General features: G+C 50.2%; 1 protein-coding gene and 1 long non-coding RNA gene across 9 annotated transcripts; one reads left to right on the top strand and one right to left on the bottom strand.

Annotated features, from left to right (window-relative positions):
* The first annotated feature begins 83 nt into the window (after window positions 1-83).
* LOC118923443 (kelch domain-containing protein 3) lies at window positions 84-11486 on the top strand. Of its 7 annotated transcripts, XM_036907263.2 has the most exons (15): window positions 84-242; window positions 2377-2589; window positions 2768-2944; window positions 3096-3211; window positions 3378-3449; window positions 3583-3796; window positions 3877-3963; window positions 4129-4237; window positions 4362-4435; window positions 9392-9539; window positions 9675-9741; window positions 9821-9925; window positions 10249-10323; window positions 10419-10536; window positions 10976-11486. In XM_036907263.2, exons 2-15 carry the CDS (start codon window positions 2436-2438, stop codon window positions 11110-11112), a joined length of 1653 nt encoding a protein of 550 aa, XP_036763158.2. In that variant the 5' UTR covers window positions 84-242; window positions 2377-2435; the 3' UTR covers window positions 11113-11486. The 7 variants fall into 7 exon arrangements, with proteins under 7 accessions (XP_036763158.2, XP_036763155.1, XP_057350294.1 ...); XM_057494311.1 differs by lacking the exons at window positions 9392-9539; window positions 9675-9741; window positions 9821-9925; ... (1 more) ...; window positions 10419-10536; window positions 10976-11486 and adding exons at window positions 647-785; window positions 4556-4634; window positions 5773-6394 and having other exon boundaries at window positions 97-242; XM_036907260.2 differs by lacking the exons at window positions 9392-9539; window positions 9675-9741; window positions 9821-9925; ... (1 more) ...; window positions 10419-10536; window positions 10976-11486 and adding exons at window positions 4556-4634; window positions 5773-6394 and having other exon boundaries at window positions 85-242.
* LOC130681367 (uncharacterized) lies at window positions 6538-7826 on the bottom strand. 2 transcript variants are annotated; one of them, XR_008994473.1, is made up of 3 exons: window positions 7690-7826; window positions 7118-7214; window positions 6538-6947 (listed from the first exon to the last, which is right to left on the bottom strand). It is a non-coding gene; the product is annotated as an uncharacterized LOC130681367 (long non-coding RNA). The 2 variants fall into 2 exon arrangements; XR_008994474.1 differs by lacking the exon at window positions 7690-7826 and adding an exon at window positions 7524-7661.
* Window positions 11487-15234: the final 3748 nt, after the last annotated feature.

Here is a 15234-nt window from a genome sequence, read left to right as displayed (position 1 = left end):
TCTCTTTAGGCTTCTGCCTGCCCCTCAGACCCTTGCGTCTCTCCCTAAACACGTGGACTACAAGTCCCGGTAGGCTTTGCGTGCGTATCTCTTGACTGCACGTGCGCACACAGCTGCCCGGCGGAAGCGGGAGCCTGGCTGTGTTTATCTCGTTGGGGATTTAGTAGTCGGTTGGCGCACAACGGGTTCTAGGCTGCAGGTAGCGCGACGACCCGCGGCCCCGCCCCGGCCCGGCCTGGCAGGTAGTCCGGGATGGGTTGAGGAATAAGGAAAATTGGAGGGGCTCGGGTCGCTCGCGTTTGGAGCTTGGCGTCGTGGGGAGGGGCTTGAGAGCGATGAGGTGGGGGTTGGGAGGGAACTAGGGGGATGATGGGAAAGGAGAGTGTTAATGGGGAAAGAAGGGCCGGGGGAGGATGGTAAGGAAATGGGTGGGAGAGACGGGGTGGCTGGAGTAGGCTCTGAAGGGAATTGGAAGGAGCCTGGGTTATGAGTAGAACGGAGAAGCCGAAGATAACAGAAGGAGGGGAATCTGGCTCTGGGGTAGGGGAGGTCAGGATGACTGGAAGAACACAGGATAGCGTCATATACAGGGAGGAATATATCTGTGGCCGAAAGAGGGCAATGAATATTTGCTTTTGCCCCTTAGTGGAAGAGGGAAAATGGAGGGCTGTTGGGGAGGAGCTTGAAGCAGCCTGAGAAGGAAAAAAGAAAAAACTGCAAAGCTCTCAGGAGATCAAGAAGGGCCGGAAATAGGGAGTGAAAATTACAAGAGACCAGGGAGGCAGGTAGGTAAATGAAGGGAATTGAAGAAACTTGAGAATGCAGCAATGATGAAGGATGCAGGGGACTCAGAGATAAGCAGAGCCCCTGAGAGGGTGCAGGCTCTTTTTTCATGAACTTGAATTGCCCTTACGAAGAAGCTAAGATTTTCTCCATCTTCAGGTGGAATTGCTTCCTGCCCCCTCTCCCCCACACCGCGCCTTGACATACCTTGACATAGCTGCAAGAGGAAGTAGAAGCTATGAGGGAAGATGAAGTTCTCCCATTCTAAAGCCCTTCCACCTCCTGTCTGTCCCCCAAAGCCCAGATCCAAGATATTTTGGATAGAGGACGGGAGTAATGAAGTGAGAGTGGTTTCCTGCTGGGGCTATTTTAGGTTTGGCAGGGTAGCTACTATTTAAAGCAAGGGGTGGAGGGTTGAGGGAGATGGAGGGGGGTGGCTGGAGACTGGCAAGCCAGCCAAAAGTTATGTCTCTTTCTTGCGAGGGGCCTCCCTTACTGGAGCTTTTGCTGTGCTGAGGTTCTGCCTGATTCTTCCCTCTGCTAGGGCTTCTTGAATGGGGAACAGATGATGCACCCAGACCCAACAGGGGCTTGCCAGCAGAGGCAGCGCCTTTGCAGGAGAATTTGCCTGACAGAACCTTCAGGTGGACCCCTTTTCACTAGCTTGGCAGGTTGTCTTTCAAAGACCATGAAAGAGGGTCTCGTGCCTGGATCTTTTCTTATCCTACTCAAGGGCTTTTTTTGCTTCCTTTCCCCTTTCCAGTGCACTCCCCCACCCCTGTTCCCTTTCAAGGACCCAGGTGGGAGAAGAGCTGCTAGGTGGAAACAGCTTGTTCTCTATCATGATAGGCTTGGGGAAGTGGCAGGTGGAGAAAAACCCTCCTCCCCACCCCCATTCCCTCAGTCCCTGGCAGACACATGCTTTCTGGCTTAAGTTCTTGGTCTTCACAGCATACCAGGGACAGCTGTCAGAAACTCCTCGTGCCTGTAAGGGGCCCTGGGTGACCCCAGTGACAACACCTCAGCTTGACAAGAACTGCCTGTGAGGGGCTAACCGTCCATGGTGACATGGAGGTCCCTGTCCTGGATAGATAGGGGGCTCTTCCACTCTAAAAGCCTACAAGCTTTTCTGCTTGTAAGCATCCATGCTGGTTTTTAGTGGACCATCTCAGGCCAGCTGGGCTATAAATAACTTTGAGTATTTTGAGATCTCTGTCCCCACCTTAAAGAGCACAGAGATTCTTAGAGAGGTGGCAGTAAGCAGAGCCAGAGAGATGAGAACACACTGGTCTGGAAGTGAGCATGGAGCTTGTGCCAGGCCAGGGACAGGGTGGAACCCCTGAGTAGGGGGCAACCATGCTGAGCCCTTGATCAGCAGATTCTGAGCTGGCAGTCAGGTTGGAGTGGCCCCACTTTTCTCTGTTGGAGGACACAGGGCCACGGCTAGCTCCCTGACCTCAGCAGTGCCCCTGGGGCAGGGCTAGCCACCCAAGCTGCCAGTGGGTGGTGTGGGAGGGCAACCAGGGTGACCGAGTCACAGTGAGCCAGACAGAGGTTCTGCCTGAGGAGCCTGTGGCCCGAACTTGTTTGCAGGCAGCAGAGGCAGCAGGCCGTGCCGGGGGGGCATGTTGCTGTGACCCGTGGCCCAGGGGATGTTACGGTGGACAGTGCACCTGGAGGGCGGGCCCCGCAGGGTGAACCATGCTGCCGTGGCTGTTGGGCACCGGGTATTCTCCTTCGGGGGTTACTGCTCTGGTGAAGACTATGAAACACTGCGTCAGATTGATGTGCACATTTTCAATGCAGGTAAGCTAATGCTGGAACCAGCCCTGGGTGCCCACATCAGGGAGGGGAACGGGCAGGTGAATGAGGTTTTGTGGTGGTCCCCGTAGCCAAAAGGGATGGGGGAATGAATATCTGGCTTAGGAAAAGGTGTACCGCTGGGGATGGAGGTTCCCAGCGCTGAGCAGAACTGTGCCCACAGTGTCCTTGCGTTGGACAAAGCTGCCCCCAGTGAGGCCTGCCATCCGGGGGCAGGCTCCCGTGGTACCCTACATGCGGTATGGACACTCAACCGTTCTCATCGACGATACAGTCTTCCTTTGGGGCGGGCGGAATGACACCGAAGGGGCCTGCAATGTGCTGTATGCCTTTGACGTCAGTGAGTATGGGTCTCAGAGGGGCTGTGTTCTACCAAATGGTGCGTTGGGCTGGGAAAGGTGTGGGCTCAGGCAGCTGGGAATTGGGAACCCCAGAGTCCAGAAGGGAGTGGCAGAGGTTGCTTACCTGGTCCATCTTCTCATCTCCTTCAGATACTCACAAGTGGTCCACACCCCGTGTGTCAGGAACAGTTCCTGGGGCCCGGGATGGACATTCGGCTTGTGTCCTGGGCAAGACCATGTACATTTTTGGGGGCTATGAGCAGCTGGTAGGTCTGGGAAGAAACTAGAGGTTTAGAGTGGGAATCAGAAAGTGGAAGAGGAGTTGAGGGTGGTGGGGAGGCTTTGGCTTGTTTGCAGGTTTTGAGGTCAGAGAGTGACCAGTGAGTGACCCTCTTTTATTCCTTTCTTCTCTTCCTTTCTCATTCCACTCAGGCGGACTGCTTTTCCAATGACATTCACAAGCTGGATACTAGCACCATGACATGGTCACTTATCTGTACAAAGGTCTGCCCTTTTTTCTTTTTCCCGGATCCCTACCCTCAATTGAAGAAACCATAGGGAGCTCAAACAGTGAGATCAGATCCCTTCCTGGCCTCCTTGCTGACTCCCTCCCCCTCATCTCTCTGCTTCTGCGCAGGGCAACCCTGCGAGATGGAGAGACTTCCACTCAGCCACGATGCTGGGCAGTCACATGTATGTCTTTGGGGGCCGTGCCGACCGCTTTGGGCCATTCCATTCTAACAATGAGATTTACTGCAACCGCATCCGTGTCTTTGACACCAGGACTGAGGCCTGGCTGGACTGTCCGCCCACTCCAGTGCTGCCTGAGGGGCGCCGGAGCCATTCAGCCTGTGAGTGTCTCTTAGGTCCCCGCAAAGTCCCTCTTCCCATTCATTGTCCTCAGACTCTTGATGTTCCTCTGTCCTTGCAGTTGGCTACAACGGGGAGCTGTACATCTTTGGTGGCTATAATGCAAGGCTGAACCGGCACTTCCATGACCTCTGGAAGTTTAACCCTGGTAAAGAGTGCTTGCTGCCTTTAAGGGAGAAACAAGAAGCAGTTGGTTGACAAGGGGTGGAGGTGTGGGAGTAGAAAAGAATAATCCTGAGTGGGTAAGGGATGGGGACTGGGGAGGATGTCTAGACTGGGCAGGTATTGAGCCTCTGCATAAACTTCTCGTTAGTGTCCTTTACCTGGAAGAAGATTGAACCGAAGGGGAAGGGGCCATGTCCCCGCCGGCGCCAGTGCTGCTGTATTGTTGGTGACAAGATTGTCCTCTTCGGGGGTACCAGGTTAGGAGGAGAGCAGGGAGGGCTTAGGGAAGGGCCTGCATCTGTGACTAACATGGGGGCGTTTGAGCAAGAGGGTCTCATGTGGTCTTTCCTTCCTCCTCCTCCATCTCCTCGGTCCCCACAGTCCATCACCTGAGGAAGGCCTGGGAGATGAATTTGACCTCATAGACCATTCTGACTTACACATCTTGGACTTCAGTAAGTACACTTAGTCCCAAAGTGTTCCTGCCATCAGGGTCCCTCTCTTTGGGTGGTGACATCCAGGACTGGACCTTTCCCTTGGCTTTGACCGTCTCCCTCTCCCCTACTTCTTTAAAGGCCCTAGTCTGAAGACTCTGTGCAAACTAGCTGTGATTCAGTATAACCTTGACCAGTCCTGTTTGCCCCATGACATCAGGTAACTGGGTGGTTGGAAAGGAGGAATTGGTTGAGGGTGAGTGGGTAGTAGGAGAACGAACTGATTAGCTTGATCTGAGTGTGGAGGAGATGAGGGTTTGTTCTGCTGGAGATGTGGTATACTTGAGAATGAGATGGAAGGAGTTAGAAAACTGTCACCTAGGTGACAAACCAGTTTTTCAAACCACACTCAAGCATCACTTCTTGAGAACTGAGCCTATACAGTTAGTTTTGTTAACATGCTGAAAAAGTTTGGTTAAATCTTCGAACCCAGCTGCAAAGTAAAGACGAGTTTAGGAACCTCAGGATAACAGTTCCAGAGTTAAGGGAGGTCCCTCCTACCTACTTCTCTTTGAATTCCATTCTTAGGTCCAAATTAAGCACTGAAAGTTACTGTGTGTATAATTGTGCCCTTCTGGGTTATTGTGAGACACTTCCCTTCCCTTGTATCAGTTTAGCTTGACTTTTTATTTGCTGAGGGTCTGTGTGTTAAGTATTTGCTGACATGGTATGCATGGCTGAATTTATGGATCCTGGGCTGGCCCAGGATTGACACAACACATACATAAGTGTCTAATACCAGGTAGACTGTACTGAGTGTCTTGGCACAGGGAGGGACTTGGTGGGTCTCTGTAGAGTGACAGAATTGTCAAAAAGAGGGATTTAATTTTAATATGGTGGAATGGGTGGACAAGGCTTCAGGAGGGATAAGAGAGCCCAATCAGAGCCTTAAAGGGATGGGAGTTGAGAGCAAAAATGGGTATTCTTGGTGGGAGGAGAGGGGTTGCCTGGTTTGGATCTGAGCAGAGGCAGAAAGGGAGTGTGGAAGACAATTACTGAGATGTGTATACAGGTCCTTTTCTCCAGCTCTTGGGGACACAAGAATATATAGAGACACACAGACACAAAAACAAGCAGCAATTCTGTGTGAGCGTGCAGATGGAAGAATGGGTGATAAACTGAATTTGGTGGTAGGCGGAGCCTGATAAACTTAGGGCTGTAAGGAAGAGGTGGCTGTCGGTGGTTGAGGTTTAGGAAGTTGAAGGGACTGATGTGTTCATAGCTTTGTTGGAGCAATTCTGGGCCTGGGGTGGAGGCTTACTCTTGTTTCTTTCTGCCTGTCATTATTGGCCTCCAAGGTGGGAGCTGAACGCCATGACCACCAACAGCAATATCAGCCGCCCCATCGTCTCCTCCCATGGGTAGGAGGAAGTTGTTGCTGCCTCCCCTCCTGAGCCTGCTGTTATCTTCACTGCCCCTGCCCATCTCTCACCTGCCTGCCCCTTTGGACCCTGGACTTGGTATACCTCCATGTGGAGTTGTTGGACTAGAGGTGTTGTCTGTGCTGTGAACTCAGTGGGGAGCTGTAGGGGGAGCGCTAGGTCTCTTTCCCCCTTGGGCCCTTCCCTTGGTGCTCTGTCCCGTCCACCTCCTTCCAACTGCTCCTGGGCCTCTGCTCTGCCCCAGGCCAGCCAGGCCCTGCTGGGAAGTGAAGGGAATGGGGAGAAGGGAGAAGCTAGAAGCAAGCAGTGTCTGAGCCTCGGGAGTTCCCCCCACCTGTTTCCACCCTTCCTCCTGCTTGAGCCATGAGCATTGATTGGGAGCTGAGAGGAGTTGCAGCTGTTGCATTGAAACCTCCTCCCTGACCTGGGGAGGCAAGGACCAGCAGATAATCCCACCCTTCCCTTTCCTGAGCTGTTGCTGTACCCTGATGCTCTCAGCCAGCTCAGATTTTATAAAAATAAATAACCTCCAAACGTGTGATCTGTTTATGTGGAATATGCTGGGGATGGCAGAAGTTTGCAAAGAAGGCAGGTAACAAGTTCTGGTTACTCGGCAGTTAGCGGGGTGTTGTGTATTTCTTGGTTCTTGTCCTGCTGCAACAAAAAATTGAAGGGCAGAGACACAGTAGTGAAGCAGTTTTATTTAATAAAGTTACACAAAGAGAAAAAGTACACAGGCAACCTCAGAGAGGAGAGGCACACCCTGAAAGGTTGAGAAAAAGTGCAGGGGACTTCAGAAAAACCTGAGAGGTTTTTTTATTTAAAGAAAAAGAAAATGCGGGTAACCTCAGAGAGAGGTGCCCTGAGAGGCTGAGAAAAAGTTTTATTTAAGGCAAAAGTGCACACTCGGAGAATGGGGAGTGTGGGCTACCTCAGAGAAGAGGTGCACTGAAAGATGGGGTTTTTCCCCTTTTAAGGATTTTTCAGGAATGTGACAAAGGGTAGGGGTGTAGACTTCTTAAGTGGTCTCAAGATGTTTATCTTCGATGAGAGGCATTTTGTCTCTTCTATTACCAGTCCTCCAGGTAATTCTGCAAAATTAATACAGATTTACTGATAACGGTTCCTCCCATGGATAGCAGCTTCCCTCTGGGAACATAACAAAACCGCCTGCCCTGCCCTCAAGGTGGGCTGAGTTACTGTCCGCTGAAGAATATGTTAAGAATCTTCTTAACTTCCTGGGTTTTAAATGCAATCTTACCTTGGAAACTTTTACTATGCTGTTTATATCTGGGCTTGTTTGGATAATTATCATGATGCGTGTCTCCTGCCCAGGTTGCAAATTACTTGATTAGAGGCTGGAGGAGGAGGAGAAAAAAACACAACATACAGATTAAGTTAAAGAATAAACTGAGCCTTTTAGCAGGCTAAAGTAAATCTTAAACAATGGCATGATCTAATTGACACGATGAAGACGAGCTGCGCTCATACTTCCCTTTATCTGGGGAATATTTGGATATTCCAAGTTGCTCCAGGCCTTTGGAGTTTAAACGGATTAACTCATTACTCTGTGAGTCTTTACTGGCTCTCTAGTTTTAACTGGTTAACTTTCGGAGTCCCTTTTAGTGGGCTTTATAGACCTTATTCTCTCTCGAGCCCCCTCATACCTATTTTCCTGGCTAACACAGCCAAGAGCGTTAGGAAATCAAATGCCAGCAGGCACTGGCCCAAGTTTTTCTTTGGCAGGGAGGGAGTCCAGCGCCATGTGACAAAAGCTGGCGACGTTATCTCGAGTGGGCGCCCTTTTCGGCCTAGGGCTTCCCTGCCACCCACCAGCAGTCTCCCGCGCTGGGAGCCCAGTCGGTGTGTTCAGCTCTGATCACCAGCCGGTGCGGACCGGATCCCGGAGATGCCGGAAGGGGCGGGGCGGGAGCCGCCCGAGCGGAAGCGGCGCCATTCGTCCTTGTCGCGCCGGCTGAGCCAATGCCGAGAGTGAGTGCCTCTGCCGGGGCGGCCGCCGGCTCTCCCCGCGGGGCCGGGGACCTGCGGAAGGGTGAGGGCAAGGTGCCGGGCCGAGGGGCGGCGCGCGGCGCGGGCGCTGGGGCGGGGGCAGGGCCAGCTGGCTGCATCCGCCCCGCGCCCCGAAGCTCAGGGCTAGTGAGGGCTCCGAGCCCGCAGACGGTTGCCGGAAGGCTGCAGACACGGGGAGTGGCCCCAGCGCCATGGAAAGTGAGGAGCCACAGGGTACGCTGCCAGTTAGGACATCCTGCGTAGTTCTTAAAGGGGGGAGTGAGGGTGTGACGCAGGGAGGAAATGTGCAAAGCAGAGTCAGGGAAAGGCATGGGTTGCTGGGGAAGGGTTAGTAGGTCAGGATTCAACAAATTTCGCAAACATTTATTGAGCACCTACTGTATGCAGGCACAGTTTTAGATCCTGGAGATACAGTAATGAATATAGCAGTCAAAACTGTCCTCATGGAGTCTACCTTTTAGAAAGGGCGGTAAAAAAATAAAAGCAAATTAATAATATTGAAAGGCAGTAAAGCACAGAATTGTATATTTTTAAAGGGTGAACTTTATGGTCTGTGAATTGTATCTCAATTTTCCCGAAAGGTGATAAGGACTATGGAGAGAAATAAAGCAGGGGAATGATAGTAATTTTAAGTAATCAGTGGAGGCCTCACAGGGTAGGTGACATTTGAGCAATGGTTTGTAGAAGGTGAGGGAGCAAGCAATAAATATATCTGGAGATAGTGTTCCAAGCAGAGACAGCATCAGGCGCAAAGGAACCGTGGCAAAGAACATACCTTCCTGCTCAGGAAGCCACGGGCAGCTGCCAGGCTAGGAGGCTGGCGGACTGAGGGTTGACTGGAGAGGAGTGGAAGGAGATTAATAGATGAGGTTAGAGAGCATGGAGGTAGTGGGGTGGGAGGGGCTGGGTTACCTGAGGGTTTTCAGACATTGTAAGCCCTGTAGCTTTTACTCTGAGCAAGCTGAAGCTGTTGGGGAATTTTTGACTTCTAGAGTGACATGATCTGAAGTACATGTTTATGGAAATGAGGTGGGAATGAAAAGATCAGATATACATTTTCAGTGCCTCTCTCAGGTGAAGCGGGGAGCATAGCTTTGAGAGGAGTGAGACTGGAGGTCAGGAGACCTGTTAGGAGGCTAGAGCACTGATTGAGGTGAGAGGTGCTGAGAGTAGAAATGGAACATTGACAAGGGAGACAGGCCCTTGGGAAACCTGTGAAGGAAAAATTTTAAAGAGGGTAAAAAAGAAAGGACCATGGCTTGGTCCTCCAGCCTTACATGTGAGCCTTCTTTATCAAGGTGAGGCCCCAGATAACTGGAACAGTTGGGAAGTTAGGTGTCGGTGTAGTACAGTTACAGCCTGTGCTGCCTGGGCTCTGTAGTGATTCGTCTGATGGGGATTTTGAAAATGATCAGTTACCTAAGGAATGAGGATGGGATGATGTCTTTGCTTCAATGGGTGATGCTGAACTGGGTTGTGTTCTGCCTTCCCCACTCTTCCACAGGCACATCTAACATGTCATTTGAGGAGCTATTGGAATTGCAGAGCCAAGAGGGGACTAAGACATACAAACAGTCAGTAGCCAGAAACAGTACTAAGAAGCAAGGCTCTCGGCCACCTATCCAAAATGTATGTGTCGCAGATAAGCACAGGTGAGGAGCAAGACCTGCCTTGGGAATTGGAAGGTACCTGGAACCTTGAGGAGGTATCTGCTTTCTTAGGTGGCATGTGGGAGGCCTTTGACCAAGACTGGCATCATCTTGATCTGTCCTCTGTCTTCTCCATAGACCTCTGGAAATGTCAGCCAAGGTCCGCGTGCCGTTTTTGCGGCAAGTTGTCCCCATCAGTAAGAAGGTGAGGAAGAGGCAGGAAGCACTTTCTCAGTGAAAGGACACTGAACAGTTCTTTTATATTCTCTCTGTTTTCCCCAAAGGTAGCCCGGGATCCCCGCTTTGATGATCTGTCGGGGGAATATAATCCTGAGGTGTTTGACAAGACATATCAATTCCTGAATGACATCAGAGCCAAAGAGAAAAAGGTGTGCAGTGTGAGAGAGTGAGGGTTCTGAGGGATGCAAACAAGGGCACAGATTAGAGCAGTGATGGGCAGATTTAACTCTCCCTAATTTGGTGCTTACATAGTCAAATCCTGGCTGGTCAGTTTACTAGCTGTGTGATCATTGGCAAATTACCTAACCTTTGCTTCAGTTTTCTAATCACAAAAAGAAATGACGGTTCCTATCTTGTATAGTTAGTCACTGAGTGACCGTGTGAACCTCTTAGAATAATTCTTGACACAGCGTGTCAGCTAACGTTTACAGAATGCTAATGCCAACCATCGTGTTCATTTTCCAATGTGGAGCTTGTGAAAAAGCAACTAAAGAAGCACCATTCCAGGGAGAAGCATGAGAAACTGCAGCAGCTGCTTCAGCGAATGGTGAGTGGTCAGAATTGCCTTGGTGATGAGAGCAGGTCAAGGCAGGAGGTGATTCTCAGTCCCTCCTGTTTATTCCTCTTACCTTTGCTCCTCAGGAGCAGCAAGAACTGGCGCAGCAGGAACAGAAGCGGCAGCAGGAGCTGCGCCTGGCCCTGAAGCGGGAGCGGCGGGCTCAGGCCCAGCAGGGCCGTCGGCCGTACTTCCTGAAGAAATGTGAGTGGAGCACAGCTATTACAGGCTGGTTACGCGGACAGGTTCAGTGGCCATAGTGGCAGATACTGTGTTGGGGGTCCATGAGCTCCCTAAGGGAGGCATGAAGGCTGGATTCCATGGTAAGCTGGAGGAAAGCAGAAATAGTAGGAAGGAGTTACCTATAACCCAACTTGCATCCCCAATTAGATTATGGTCAGAGGGTGTTGATTTTATCTCTGTCTCACCACCCAACATATGCTGGGCTGGGCACATAAGAGGAGCTCACAGTTAGTTTAATTGAAAAAGACTGAAATGATAGAAAAAGTCAGCTTGCTTAGATGCACCAGTGAACTGAAACAAGTTGTGTATCCCAGCAGAGTGGTTGAGAATTACTGACCCAGGGAAAGGGAAAGACGGCGTTTCCTCCTTTGCCTACTCGCTTTCTTTCTCTATTCTCTAGCTGAGCAGCGCCAGTTAGCCCTGGCTGAGAAGTTCAAGGAGCTGAAACGCAGCAAGAAGCTAGATAGCTTCTTGAATCGAAAGAGGCGTCGAAATGCAGGCAAGGACCGGAGACATCTCCCTTTGAGCAAAGAGTAATAAACTGTCCTCAGCTCTTCCACTTCCCCAGTGGGAAATGAATCTGTGAAAACAGAGCTTGGGCTTGGCCTTTTCTGGTTGTTTCCCATCCGAGGGCAAGGGTCACAGATGCCCTTGAACATGATTGGCTCAGAGACCACTAGAGGCGCTTGGACTGCTCCAGAGCTGGACAAGAAGAGCAGCTCAGCCTTCTGCTGAGCCACACTTCCTCTGCTTGGATCTGGTTTATCACATCATTGTGTCTTCTCCCATCTTTGCCTTAAACCGGTGACCTTGGTCTAGAAGAAAAGAGGCCAGTGAAGGCATGGGTCTGTAAGTCGTTCCCAGGGCTGGAACTTTCTGTGGAGCCAGTTCATAAACATCCTTGTCATTCATCTTTTTATTCTGCATTTTTTTGTGGGACCTTTGGGTGGCCCAGAGCTAGTTTTGTGGACCATGTGTGGGAGTAGGCAACAAACTTAAGGCTCCTACAAAGTGAAAATTCTGATCAAATACTCTTCCTACTTAAACCCAAAAGATGACACAATTATTGAAAGAGTGAAACAGTCCCACAGCTCACTGACTTAGCTTCAATTTTGGATGCAACAAAAGCTTCCTCAATAACATGTAACCAAAGCTGGCTCTCAATACTGTTTGGGTCTAGAATTCATTCTACCCATGTGGACTAGAAAATCCTTGAGCTGGTTATTCGATTTAAAGTGGTCTCAGGTTGGTAGTTCCTTCAGGTACCTGGCAAAGGCAAATGCAAGCCTGTCTTAAGGATTGTACTTTAATCCCAGACTTCAAGGAGTTCCTTCAGAATTTCAAAGAATGTTAGCTTACAGTGAAAAAACAAAGCACACAAGGAAAGAAACCACCGTAAGCAGGAATCATGGGGAGTAATAGGCAGCAGAATCAGACCAGCAAAGACTGAGACACTGGAGGTATAAAATACAAATTGTAAAATGTCTTACTTATATTTAAAGAAAAAGTAAAACTAATGGAAAGAATACTAAAAAGGATCAAATTGGTTTGATAAAAAGTGAAAACTTTAAAAAATGAAAAATTAGAGTATTTGAAGTTAGAAATTAAAAAAAAATTTTTTAACTTTATGGTTAAGCAGCAGATTAGACACACCTAAAAGGAGAATGAACAAAGTAGGTCTGCACAGGGATACAGAGCAATGGAAACTAAGGAAAAGAGGTTAAAAAGCATGGACAATAGAGTGAGAATGTGTGGCACATACAGTCACAGTTCCAGAAAGAGAATATTCAAGAGGCCGAGAATTTTCTGGAATTGAAGTTTATAAACCCTAAGAATCAAGCAGCCCAGTTAATGCCAAACAGGATTGGGGGCTCGGGGAGAAGCTAGGTAAACCATAAGAAATTACAGGATATTAGAAAGATGAACATCTAACAGCCAAAAAGCAGCTAGAAAGAAAAGGTAGAATTAGAAGCTAGAACTAGTGCTTGATGCTTCTGGGATGGGGGAGAAGATGCAGTTCCAATGACAGAAATGTGAGATGATACATAACAGTGCTCTTCTGGTGATTGTAAACTGAGGACTGTAGCTGCCAAATAGTTACCCTTTCCCAGAGGGAGTGAGGGATCCAGTGCTACAGGGTCCCCAGTGTCACATACATCAGTCTTTAAAGCCAAAGAACAGATTCTGGCGGATAAAAGCAGGAAAATACTATTGAACTGTTGGGCTCAACATTAAGGAGAGAGAAACAGTTGGTGCAAAGCTCAGGAAAATGTTGGCAGGGAGCAGAGATAAGGTCTGAGCAGTTAAAAGCTCTCCAAATTGCATCTCAGAAGTGGAGTGTGGATGTGAACAGGTCACTGCTGCCATGAAAAGTACTTCACTTTCCCTTCTGCTTTGCCCTGGGTTGAGAAATTCCCAGCTGAGGTGTCTGATTAACCAAGCCTGGGCCGTATGGCTGCAAGGGGGAACATTGGGAAGGCAAGTATCTGGCATTTTATATGGTAGGAGGTGGACTCTATCTTGTACCTAGATTTCTGGTGGAGAATTTCCAACATATGAAGGGTTCAGATGAAGGATGGTCAAGACAACACAATGTGTGTCCACTACAAGGTTATATCAGCACCCCAGGCCTTTGAACTACTACTTTCCCCTTTCAACAGTGACCCAGAGGCAACTAGAGAGCTCTGAGCTTGAGCTTTAATTTCTTTGGGGGTGGGTAGGGGTGGGGGGCAGTATTAGTAACAGCTTTGTAGAGAGAGAATTCACATACCATACAGTTTACCCATTTAAAGTGTACAATAGTTTTTAGTATATTCACAGAATTGTGCAAACATCACCGGTCAACTTCATAATGTTTTCGACACACCAAAAAGAAACCCCATGCCCTCTAGCAGTCACTCCCCATTTTTCTCAGCTCCCCAGTCCCCCAGCATTAGGCAACCACCAAACACTTCCTGTCTCTATATTTGCCTATTTTGGGATTATTTCATATAAATGGAATCAATATGTGGTCCTTTGTATGCAAATGACCTGTAGGGTTATAAGGAATTGAGGCTGTAAGGACAGTCTCTCAAGGGGGTCAGGTAGCTAACTTCTGCCCTAAGTTGTCCAGGAAATGTTTGGCTTCTAGAGATAGAAAGTCCTGAGGACAAAGAGAGGCTCAGGTCTTTCCTCATTCTGGGGAGAGAAAGGCAGAGTCAGGGTTGCTTGCTCAGATGGCTGGCTTTGGGCAAATCCACCAGGCCAAAGTCTGGGTGTGAAGTTAGACCGTGTGCTGAGGACAGTGGCCAACCCAGAAGCTGGACTACAACAGGAACATGCAGGGTTTGGGGGCCGAGGCTGGTGTGTTCCTCCCTTAAGAACTACTGGAGACTCACCTATTGCAAAGTAGCAGGTAGGTACCCTGTGGGAGATGGGGGCAGGGTGACCAAGCAGGATGAATGAGGGCTTGAGCCAATGCAGGAAGACTAGTGGCCTACAGCTCAGCCCTGCAGGAGCCTGTGAGGGGAGCAGCAGCATGGGACGGCAGAGGAAAGGCCTATCCTGTCCCCTACGTGCACTGCATGCTGGCTAGCCTGGCTACCTCTTGGTTTTTGGTGGGCAAGGCTAGGCTTGTAAATGTGAGAGCCCAGAGAAGGGCAAAAAGCTCTGATCCCTGAGAACTAGCTCAAAAATAAAGGCACGGCCTGGGCCAATAAAACAAATGGGCCTGGTCTGTGGCACAAAGGTGGAGAGGCCCCCCGGTGACAAACTGCGGCAACCTCGGTGTGGCCCCTACCGGGGGCCCGGGCTGCCCCAGCCTGCTGCTGCCTGTCTTCTGCCTTGCAGAACTGCAGGGACCAACGGGATGGCTCTGCTGTGAGCACTGCTAACAGCACCACAGGGCCACTGTGCTGCAAAGCAAAGTGGGCAGGGCCTTCTGCGGCCACCCTGTTTTGTTGCCTCTCCTGGGTATCCAGACTCCCAAGCCCTGGCCTTTTTCCCTGACAGATTCTATTCCAAATCTCAGTCCTGGGTGGCACCCGGTTCCCTCTGTCTGACCTCTGTGTTCTCTCTCACCACTTGACTCTTCCTCCTCCCTCTCCCTGCTCCTTTCTTCTGCAGCTTTCTCTTAGTCACCTCTCAGTATGGACTCAGGCTGTTGAGGTCACTCCTTCTGTCCTCCCCTGATGGCCTATGTTGGCAGAGCTCCACCCCCGGCACTGGGTCCTCTAGCTGAACCACCCTGCCTCGGTGTAGGTGGAGCTAAGAGATCCAGTCATAGCAGCAAGCGCGAAGCTCCTCGGTGGCTCAGGCCTGTTTATTGGGCGAGCTGGACAGCGGCTTCTCAACACACCCGATGAGGGGTAAGGGAGGAACTCCTGAGAGCGCGGTTCCTTCTCAATCTGCTTCTGACCCCGCTCCTAACGTGTGCAGATGGAGCGCACACTGAGGCTCCTGGGTGCCTGTGATGGCTGCAAGGGTCCTTTGTCTCACCTTTACCCTGGCAGTCTTACGGAGGGAAGGCGCTATGCATCCCCCTCACTGATGGGCTTGGTGGCTGACAGCAACACACTGGAAAAGCCTTCCTTCACCTTTTTAAATACTTCCACACTGCAGCTTGTTAGAGTCCCACAGGGTCTCTGGTCCAGTCCACAAGCGAGGGAAACAGAGCCCTGC

The sequence above is a fragment of the Manis pentadactyla genome, chromosome 16, assembly GCF_030020395.1.
Source record: "Manis pentadactyla isolate mManPen7 chromosome 16, mManPen7.hap1, whole genome shotgun sequence".
Lineage (NCBI taxonomy): Eukaryota > Metazoa > Chordata > Mammalia > Pholidota > Manidae > Manis > Manis pentadactyla.
The sequence above is the reverse complement of the archived record's forward strand: the minus strand, read 5'-3'. Positions and strand labels throughout refer to the sequence as shown.

What these genes read in the sequence shown, in the direction of transcription:
- LOC118923443 (XM_036907263.2), top strand. Translation starts at nt 2,436, where the DNA reads ATGTTACGGTGGACAGTGCACCTGGAGGGCGGGCCCCGCAGGGTGAAC. An exon ending in TTGGGGGCTATGAGCAGCTG is followed by an intron (nt 3,212 to 3,377) that starts GTAGGTCTGGGA and finishes CATTCCACTCAG; the next exon opens with GCGGACTGCTTTTCCAATGA. An exon ending in TGTGTCGCAGATAAGCACAG is followed by an intron (nt 9,540 to 9,674) that starts GTGAGGAGCAAG and finishes TCTTCTCCATAG; the next exon opens with ACCTCTGGAAATGTCAGCCA.